Here is a 10,831-nt window from a genome sequence, read left to right as displayed (position 1 = left end):
AACATAACTTTTAACTCTAAATTAAACCCTGTAATCAGAAAAGGCGAGAAGCTTAAACTAAGCTTACATTAAATAATGTGTCGATTTCACCCAAGTTCCCTTCTCACATGCAGTTTTGCAAATGCTAAATATGACTGGCTGCTAAACATTTGTGATTCATTTGTATGGATTATGGATTTGTATGTCATTCTGTTTGACATTCCGAGGCTTTTCTGTCAATCTGAACATAAAAATTGAATTATACACTCTGGCTCAAAGTTACAATACAATTAAAGATGAGGGGATGTATACTTTATCTGCATTTAATTAGAATTACATCATTTTTCCATTTCAATATAAAATCCATTATGAGGAAATTAGATCATATTATTCGACATGAAAACTTTATTGATTAGAAAGTAGTATTTTGGATATTTTGGAAAAAGTTCCAGTAAGCTCATTATTACATCTTCAATTCTAAAGAACATGGATGCTAACAATGGAATGCAAAGAGTTGCAACAGCTGCACATTATTATCAGCGGATTTCTGTAAAACTACATGATACAGATGACCACTGTGCTCTTGCTGACCAGAGTCCCTCTGGGACGAGCCTCCTTCGGGCAGTACTGTCCGTCTCAGCACTGTTAGCCTGTGGGGCCAGTCTCCCACCCCAGATTTGAGGCGTAGGGGCCCTGTGCTGACAGTAGGGCTGGGACACAAAGGGCTCCACGTTGTTAAGTTATTTGGAATAAGGAGGGCTGCATGTGTGGTGGATGCTCCTCCTTTTATATGCCCTCATCCTACCCACAGGCTCAATCTTTCTTGGTCCTCTTGGCCTTGGCTATGTTGTCCTGACGTTTCTGCTTTTTCTTCTGTTCCTTGTCACGTGCCTCGATCATCTTGGCCAGTTTCCAGGACAGCAGTGCACTGGCAATGAAGAGAGGTGTGAGAGCCAGGATGACAGTGGTGAGGAAACCGTAGGGGTCTTTGGCAGCCCACTCCACCACATACTCTGCCCATGCTCGAACGTCAATCATCCTGTTTAGCAACAGTGAGGCGCAATCAGACCTGAGAAAGGGTACCAAGAGAGAAAGCAATGAATATCCAGAAGAAAAGCAACTAATATGTACAAATGATAATAACAGGTTAATATGTTAGAAGGAGTTGTTATTATGCGTTCAATCTCACAAAACTGTTTACAGACACAACACCCCTATAAAGTAATGAAACAGACATTTTTACTTTCTGGTTAATCAGCTAAATGCAGATTTGACGAGTTAAGGAACTTTATAAAACTGAGGCAAGAAAATGTGATTGATTGTTTCCCTGTTGCTCCCTCTTAACTGTCTTATTGAAACAAAAATTACGAATAATTAACATTAATAATAGCATTCATGGTAATTACATATTAGACACTTTCTGAAAGTAACAAATTGCTACATCCCATGCTACATATCGTCTAATCTACATTGATATTCATCAGAATTATTGTGTCGTAAAATTGCTTATAAGGAGGTAAATTTCACTGGGTAAATAATACTAGGATTTTTTAATAATCCAGGTAAAAAAATATTTTTACGTCAAAAGTCAAAGTCAACTTTATTGTAAATCTTCTGTGTGTGAGATGCATACAGGGAGATCGAAATGCTGTTTCTCACAATCCCAAGGAATACAACATATATTAGAAAAATATGCATATATACACATTTATACACACCTGTACCCATGTACACACATTAAGAGGCATAAATAAAAACGCACAACAGTCAATATATACAAAATAACAGTCACTTATAAACGGTGCTACCACAGAAAGGGTAACGTTACATAGACATCGTTATCACAATGCTACCCACTGGCATCAGTGCAGTGAAAAATCCATCATTATCGTCATCAATATGGTTAAACCAATATATGTAACCTTGGTTATCGCTACTTGTTGAGCTCTTCAGCCAAACAGCCGCTTGATGAACCGCTAGAGTTAATCTCCAGCAGCTAAGTAGCGTCAAACTGAGCCAAAGCTAGCTCCGTTAGCTGCATTCCGAAAACCCTTACAAACTATCTAATCTAGATAAAACGTTATATACTCGAGCTCATTTGACACATTTGCCTAGACTGCTAGTAGTATTTGATCTGAATAACTGAGTTGCGGGTTTAGAAATGAACCTCTCTACTGCGATTAGCGACGCTTGCTAACCTGCCCATTCATAACGGCCTAACTTTAAGGAGCAGGATAGCTTCGACTCTCGGCTAAACTGCTCAACAACTATGCGTGTGAACGTGACAAAACAAATAATATATATTCTCATATTGGTTATTGGTGGTAAAAACGATATAGATACAAAATAAACTTACCAATGTGCAGAGATTGTGTTTGTATCCGCGATAATTAGTACCACCTCCTCCCAGTTCCGGGTAGTGTAACGTGATGTGGTCCTATTCCTCGCCCTGATTGGATATGACGCGCCGCTTTAAAGATGGGAAATGTAGTCCTCAAGCCTAGGAAATTAGATGTAGCCCACAAATAATCAAAATACAGAGCAAAATGTAAACTGTATTTTATGCAGTGTTTGGCCATAATGTTGTATTTTGTATCACATTGCCTGCAAAATGTATATTATACATTTTAGGAACATAAGAAAAGGAATAATTGCACTTGAAATAACTTTAAAAACAGGGAGACATACTATACTACTTTGAATCATAGCATTTAAGATTTTTATTTAACCTATTCCTTAAGGTGCAGGATAAAAAACTATCTCAGTAGGAAAAAAATGGTTCAAGATACAAGAACTTTGTTGTCATTGTTAGGGCACAGAGACATTTCTTCTGAGCTGGTCCAGTATAGGTGCAACAGAATAAGATAGTAAATATGAATAAAATAAATGAAATGACTTTTAAAAGCTATAGATAAACATAACAGGATAATTATAAATAAATAAATAAAGCTAATATAAATATACTAAACATCTGGCACCAATATGTATGGTTTGGTCTTTGTGAGTGAGTACATAAATGTGTTTGATACATTATGATCAAGTTTGATAATATGTAGAGCTTACCTGTGGGGTTGAAGCTACAATATTATCTGTTTGGATATAGCACACAGCAGTCGGTCATGGTTACTTAGAAATAATATGATTAGTTTGCTACGAATATGCTAACTTAAATTATTGGATACAGATTGACAAATATGGTCTACTCTGTTCAGATGACATCTAGTTCTTAAAAGTGACCATGTGTGTAACTGTTCTGCTTGAAGAATAGAAAAAACTATAAGGAAATAGCTATTTAAAAAAAGAAGCAAAACGCTGCACTGGCCCTCTGGGAAAGATGACTAACATAACAAAGATGGACCTGCTGGCTTTGTGAACTTCCTGTGGGGAAGTATTGAAACCAAATCAGGTTAGGCCACATCTGCTCTGTCCATACGGCATGGATCACTTTCAGAGCAGTTCAAAGGCCAGTCTTTTAGCCCTGCTCACAGAGGAAAGAGAGGGGCAGCTGGGAACACATGCAGAGGATAAACACATTGCGAACACACTTTCTGGTTTGCCAGCATAGTTTTGGGCAAGTTTTATAGACAATTTAGCCCCCACCCCCATCTTATGGCTTTTGCTTATAATTATTAGCTTCTGTTACATGTCTCCCCAGGAAGGGAGAACCCAGGGGGTGGGCAATGCAGCCGCACCCTATACCCCTGATGACTATTTGACTCCTACAGAAGTGGGCCCCCTTTTCATGATGAAGCTGTGGAACAAGCATTATCAACAGACAGGAAGGAGGACCATAAAACAACTACACCACATTTTAGTTAACCAGTTCGTCATAATGATTACAAGAAAACCCAGTTGTCTGGCCAGACCTTGAGTAATTTCCTCAATAGAGCATGACTTGACTGTTTAATATTTAAATGTAAAATGAATGAATATACCACCATCACCAGGGATCGTTTTTTTCTGACCTCAGAAGAGGCCTTTCTTTTCACAGGCTTCGTTTTAATGTCAGCAACTTTTCTTTAATTTAGTCTTAGCTTAGTGTAAAATATGTGCTTGTTAAGTCTTTAATCATATTAAGTCAAAGTCACCCTGTTTTTTACTCAAGTTAAATTAGTGTCTGTGTGTGAGACTGAAAAAAAGAAAGAAAGAAAGAGAGAAAGAGATAGCAAGGAAGCTATTTTTCCTTTATTTTTGAGTACAATTAATTGTCCATAAGCTGCAGCAGCCACTAACCAACATGCCTGAATAGTGAATACAGAGGACAAGCATGTCCAGCTACATATCTTTATGTTCCTCCTCCCACGCCCTTTCTGTCTCTGACAGCTGAGAGTCCTTTGGACTTAAGCCTCGAAAACAACCATCACGTTGTTATTGAAGAAGCTAGAGCCCGGGGTGGTAGCACAGGCTCCAAAGGAAAAAAGTCAGTTTTCTTGCCCCCTTTTACCCCTGTGGGAAACTGCGAGACCGCCCCTGGATTAAGTCCCCGCCTTTAAACTCAAATAAGAAGGAAACTTCAAAGGCCGTCGGCCGCCGGGGCTCCGCCCTCGCGCTCCCGAACGGCTTCACAAAGGATTTGCCGACGTTCGGGAATTCCGCCTCCAGTTCCTTTTATAGCGCAACTCGTGCGCTGGCTGCGCTCCAGGACCCCGCCCCTCCCGGTTACTTTGACAACACAAAGGACTTCACGGAACTCGCAGGCGCCGCCTCCCTTTCCAAATAAGGGCAGTCTCTCCATGTACGGCAAACAATCGGTGCGAGATTGCCCTTTTCTCTTCCTTATCCCGTTTATATGATCGGAGAGGAACAGCGCTTCAGGTTGGAAGCGGTGCGATCATGGCCGAGCGAGTCCAGCAGCCCCCAGCCAAGCGGCTCTGCTGCAGGCCCGGCTACAACCCGGCATGCAGGCAGGGGCAGCGGGCTGGAGGAGTCCTGTGTGGCGGCGCAGGGTCCGCTCCGGGAGGGTCGGGGAACGGAAAAACACATAACCCCGAGTCGTTGCTCGATATCGCGGCACGCAGAGTCGCGGAGAAGTGGCCGTTTCAGAGGGTGGAGGAGCGGTTCGAGAGGATCCCGGAACCCGTGCAGCGGAGGATCGTATATTGGTCATTCCCGAGGAGCGAGAAGGAGATCTGTATGTATTCCTCTTTCAACGCCGGAGGAGAGGAAAGTGGAACTAGCGGGGACAATAACGACGAGACCCAGCTGCCTTTCCTACGGGGTGTCACTCTGCTAGAGGGTGGCTGGGTGGACAACGTATTGCAAGTCGGTGAGTGGACTATAACGTTACAGAAATGCAGCAAAACAGACGACAATGAACAACACGTCTAACTCGCACGGTTTGCCCTTTTCTATGGAGCCATGGCAGACTTTTAAAGGGCTTGTGTTTGCCTCCCATAGCCGTGTGTATTATAAACAATGCAGGGTATTTCCACACCAGTCTATACTATAGCTGTGTGAGAATAGCCTATTTTCAGATAAGCCCGTAATAGTAGCCCACTTCTCCTTGTTTTTGCCCACTGAGCTGAGCGCATTGAATTGCCCAGAGCCATCCCAATTGGAAGCTTAGTACTTTGTTCCTATTTTTATGTCTTTCCAGCTCTCCATGCCCCCACCAATGGGTACGCAGACAAAAGCCCCCTATATCTTTTCACCGCTGGCTAAATAGAAGATATTTAGAAAGGGTGGGAGGGAGGGCGATTTAAAGCCACAGTGCTTCTGTTTTGTTTGCCAAACACCTTTGTGAGACAGACTGAAGCTTTTCTGCTGTTTTCCCAATATTCAGTTAAAGCCCAGGCTATGTGCAGCTGATAGAGGCAGAGATGCTTCCCCCCCGTCTTCTGTATTATGTGTGGTAAAGCTTGGAGTAAACAGAGGTACTGTAGGCTAAGCAATCCCCTGCTTCCCTGCCTGCCTCCATGCCTGGCTAGCTGCCTTTGCCAGAGCCACAATATTTCACTGCAATCGTCAGTGCAATAGACTCAGCTGTCAATCCGACTCCCCACCCTTGGAAACGGTTCAGGATTCTAATCCCATTACCCTCCCCAGTTCATCTGAATCTTAATGCCTTCTCCAAACAAGATTTTATGCATGATCTTCTTCCTCCTCCCTCCTTCACCCTCTCCTTTTCTCTCCCCTGCTCCCTCTCTCACTTCTTGGCTTACTATGCCTCCAAAGAATCTGTGTGGAGATGGCTTCAGCTCTTGTGGGCTCAGAGAATGTGCAGTGCACAATAGTAGCCATGGAGCAGACAGGCAGGCAGCTCTCCCTCCCTCTCTGGCCTGTTTACCAGATTCCCCAGCATTAGACTCATGTATGTGCTCACTCTTTTGGGGCTTCGGGAAGCTAAACACCCAGCACAGAGTAAAACAGTGTAAGGGCGTCAGTGAGGAAATTCATGTGTGTTTGTGTGCTTTGCAATAGTTAGAAATAGAGACAAAGAGGGGAACGGGGTCATTTTCTTTGGCCATGCATGTATTTTTGTTGTGTGCGAGAGAGAAAGAGAAAGACAAGATTATGTGTGGGGGTTTGATAAACACAGAGGGGGATTGTGCATGCATCTGTGTGTGTGTGTGTGTGTGTGTGTGTGTGTGTCTTCGTCTGCACGGGCTGTCAGTCTCATCCTGCATGCTCACAGAGAGTGGAGGATGACAGGCGAGTACACAGCAGGAGGATGGCATGTTATGCTGATTGCAATTTTCGCCACAGCATTTGTTTTTGGGGGGGGGGCTAGGGGAAATAAAGCTAAAGAAGAGAAAATGATAAATAAAAGATGCAATCTACTCCAGGGGACAGGCAGCCACTGGAGGATGAGGGCTTAAAAGCAGGGCAGCATGGGAGGGGGCTGTCAGCCACATCACACACCACATGTATTGGCCCATCAAATACATACAGTGGGTCTGGCCCTGGAAAAAATGTGGTGTGTGTGTGTGTGTGTGTGTGTGTGTGTGTGTGTGTGTGTGTGTGTGTGTGTGTGGTGTGTGTGTGTGTGTGTGTGTGTGTGTGTGTGTGTGTGTGTGTGTGTGTGTGTGTGTGTGTGTGTGTGTGTGTGTGTGTGTGTGTGTGTGTGTGTGTGTGTGTGTGTGTGTGTGTGTGTGTGTGTGTGTGTGTGTGTGTGTGTGTGTGTGTGTGTGTGTGTGTGTGTGTGTGTGTGTGTGTGTGTGTGTGTGTGTGTGTGTGTGTGTGTGTGTGTGTGTGTGTGTGTGTGTGTGTGTGTGTGTGTGTGTGTGTGTGTGTGTGTGTGTGTGTGTGTGTGTGTGTGTGTGTGTGTGTGTGTGTGTGTGTGTGTGTGTGTGTGTGTGTGTGTGTGTGTGTGTGTGTGTGTCAGTGTTCAGTGTTGATGATGAAAGACAGTAGAGGAATAGAATAGATGTGGAGGTTATTGTGTATGGGGGGAAAGCTAATATACTTGAATGGATCTGCTGTCGCTGTATTCCTTTCCTCCCCCTCTCATCTCCTCCACCTCCCTCTCTCCCAAGTGAGCAGCTATAAAACTCTCCATATTTACTCCCCTAAGGCCAACTACCAGCCCCCAGTCTCCTGTGATTATTTATCTTTTTCTCAAAGACATTAATCACACGCTTTTTTCCTTTTTTGTCTACATCTCTTTCGATACATCAGTGCTGCAGAAAGCCAATGGATAGGGGGATGGCGTTTAGGGGGAAGAGCAATAGATTGGGTGATATCAAGAAAAAGAGGGGAAGCCTAGAGGGAGAAAGTGGGTGGAAAATGCAAAAGAGGAAAGAGGCATTGAAATGGTGATTGCAAGAGAAGGGGATGTCTGAAAGTAAAGAATGAAGCACAGAGAATGGTCGAGAGTGAGATGGATTGGTTGTTCTCTCTCCCATGCGAGCTCATCTGTTCCAATGCCAGCCTTCAAGATAAATATTCATATATGAAAGCAAGTGTCATCTAGCAGTCCACTGCTCCTCCTGTTATAGCAGTGTTATAACCACCCAGCTCCAGCCCTCTTGCACTCTTTCTACCGTCGAATCAGTGATGAATTTGTCAGCCGCTGACCAGGTAGTGAAACATATGTAACCTCAACCTGCATGAGACCCTGTGTGTAATTATACATCAAAAACTGCAGATGAATACAATGACTATGCATGTCGCTTTTGGACCTGGAAGACTGTCTGTCATAAACATTACATTGTCATGAGCTGATCATAGAAACATTAGTACAAATCTCACCTTTTACCTCATTCACACCAACGAAACTCCGGTTCAAGCTCCGTGCTAGAGCTTTTCAGGTTCAGAACCGGTTCTTCGGTTTAGCTCCGGCTCTTTTCACACCGCCCAGAGTCCGACTGGTGCTGCGTCATTGCGTCATCGTTTGCGTCATGACGTAACCGTTTGCGTGCCTGCTTCATAAAGCCAAACCGCGCGGAAACCCCTCACAGCTCACAACAACAACAACAACAACAACAATGGCCGATTGTGCTCCAGCTTCCTCTGTACCTCTTCGGAAGACCAGATTCCCAGTAGGTAGCTGGTCTCTTCAGTGGACCACTGCTGCTTGTTAAGTTTCTCCATCGTTGTGTACAAACTGGATAAAACGCCGGCTTTTTGTTGTTGTTCAGGAGTTGATCCCGCCCCTGCCCCTGCCCCCGCCTCGACGTAAGCGTGACGTATGTGGTGCTTTTGCTCTGGCCGGACAATTTTTTGGTGCTTGAAACGAACCGGATTCCAGAGCTAAGAGGCTGCTCCGCTGCGGTGTGAACAGGAAAACCCGGTGCTTTTCAAGCTTCAGCTCCGAACCGGCCCTGAAACACCGTTGGTGTGAATGAGGTATAAGTGCCAAGTTCCATGTCTGGTTTTCAATCGGACCAGGCATCGTTTTACCGGTATAGAAAACTTCCCGAGATGCCTGTTCTGATCACAGCAGCTGTTCTCCGGCCCCCTTGTGTAATTTAGACTCGGCAGCTCATCATGCTGAAAGGCTAGTATTATGGTGCCCCGTCCTCTAATTATAGAATTCTAATCCTATGGCTCTAACATGGCATGACAAAGCATGTTTGCACTTCATTACCTCCTTCCTGTTTTAGTCCTCCAGTCTGGGTCAAGTTCATCCCCTCTTCTCTCATTCATATATGACATGTGCTGTCCTGCTCCTCCCCTCTTTGACCCCTCATCCATGTATTTCTAACTCCCACCCCCTCTGTCTGCCTTCAGGGCTTTGTGCCAAGAGGTAAATAAACCATAACCTACCCCCCCCCCCCCCCACACACACACACACACACACAGCACCACCTCTCTCTTACTATCCTCTTACCGTAAGCCTCATGTCCCCATGGAGTGACATACTGATGCCTGGCATATGTCGCTCTCTGCAATGTCATTAGCGTACGGTACATGCTACAGCCTATTTATCCAGCTCTCCTTGTTAGGCTAATTCTTCACATGAAGCTACATGTCATTTTATCATGCTGCTGCCCCAAATCTGAGTGATGAGGCTGTTGAGGCTGTTTTTAAATGCAACAAGAATGAAAACCGATATGCATATACTGTAGCCTATTTTGGTGTACTTTCCATGGTAGTGGTTTTGGACTAGATGGCCTATAATATTTGTCTTTACCCTGCTTAAAATATCACTGAACGTCCATGGCAGTCATGCCTGTTTTAGTGGGAATGTCATTCTCATCTGCTCCACCTATTTCAAAGACGAAAGTTGTGTGTGAATGTGTGTGTCAGTCTTGTGCTTCTGCAAGCTCGTAACTCAGGTTAATTTGCTCACGCTCGGGAGAATCTTAATTAGGTTTTCTGCGTCATCTACTCTCTCTCACCCTCTTTTCATCATGATGTCAATGAAACAGTGAAATAACAACCAGGCCGGTGGTTCCCTGTATTTTAACCTGTTCCTTTTTTTGTAACACAGATGGTAAAAATCATAACATAAACTCTCCTAACCCTTATGATTGGCTCGTAAAAGGCATGTGTTAGGTGTGAGAATAGAGAAGCCGTAGCGCCATATGTCATTTCCTATTGAATTTAAATCACATGTTTGCTTAGCATTCAGGCAGAACCATCGAAATATCAGACATCATTTACTACAATAAAACACACCCACAAAACAAAGGGGCTGATAAAACAACAAAGAATATTAGCATTCACTTGGAGGTTATTGTTTGTGTTACAAAGCGTTAAGCCAAATACCAAGGAGAGATCTGAACCACTTACAAAGTAACACTGAGGATGTTTGTGCAAGAACACACTCTTCTTCACACAAACTCAAACACATTTTTGTACTCAACTATTTTCACAAGGCTTTTCAAAGAGCTTCTTGAGGACCTACATCGACATTTCAAGCATTTTGTCCACAAAGGTGCAGAATTTGAGATGCCAAACGTAAATCTTGCATGAGCATGTTGTATGCAAGACGCTATCATGCTGGATTTTTGGTGGGTGAGGGCTTATTCTTTCTGTTTGTGTGTGGGCTGTTTCTTGTCATGTGGGTGGATCTGGTTTTATTTTCCTGTTAGGTTAGAGAGTTCCTTTATCTTTTTACAATGCCGTCGAGAATGAGCCCACATGCCTACCATCAGAGAAGGAGAAAGACAGAACACTTCCGAAAATGCTGTTTAATGCTGTTGTGAAAACCAAGATGTTACGAGGCTCAACATGTGACTTAAGAGAGAAACTGACTCGTGAATTTAGAAAATAATTCCCCAAAGTAAAACTGGAAAAGTAAACCTTAAGGTCAGTTTGTCGGATATCTTTTATGGACCGAGCTCGAAGGTTGGAGTCTTGAAGGAGCAGTGATCCTGGAGCCGGCGCCTCAGGTCTACCCCCAGCCATGTGACTATCCTTGGGATTGTATCGTCACGGAAACATGGCTGAGCCTAGGACTAGTGTA

The 10,831-nt window shown here is 43.8% G+C and overlaps 2 protein-coding genes across 2 annotated transcripts in view; one reads left to right on the top strand and one right to left on the bottom strand.

The window, feature by feature from the left end:
* Positions 1 to 356: 356 nt before the first annotated feature.
* Positions 357 to 1,048, bottom strand: smim15 (small integral membrane protein 15). Its single transcript, XM_034234846.1, has one exon. It carries the CDS (start codon positions 1,015 to 1,017, stop codon positions 793 to 795), a length of 225 nt encoding a protein of 74 aa, XP_034090737.1. The 5' UTR covers positions 1,018 to 1,048; the 3' UTR covers positions 357 to 792.
* Positions 1,049 to 4,634: 3,586 nt separating this feature from the next.
* The window catches only part of LOC117558586 (zinc finger SWIM domain-containing protein 6-like), a 47,673-nt gene continuing 41,476 nt past the window's right edge, over positions 4,635 to 10,831 (top strand). The window contains 1 exon segment of the mRNA XM_034234847.1: positions 4,635 to 5,245. Within this exon segment, the coding sequence (XP_034090738.1) occupies positions 4,813 to 5,245 (433 nt within the window). The 5' untranslated portion in view covers positions 4,635 to 4,812.

Source organism: Gymnodraco acuticeps, unplaced genomic scaffold, assembly GCF_902827175.1.
Source record: "Gymnodraco acuticeps unplaced genomic scaffold, fGymAcu1.1, whole genome shotgun sequence".
NCBI lineage: Eukaryota > Metazoa > Chordata > Actinopteri > Perciformes > Bathydraconidae > Gymnodraco > Gymnodraco acuticeps.
This window is presented reverse-complemented; position numbering and strand designations above follow the sequence as displayed.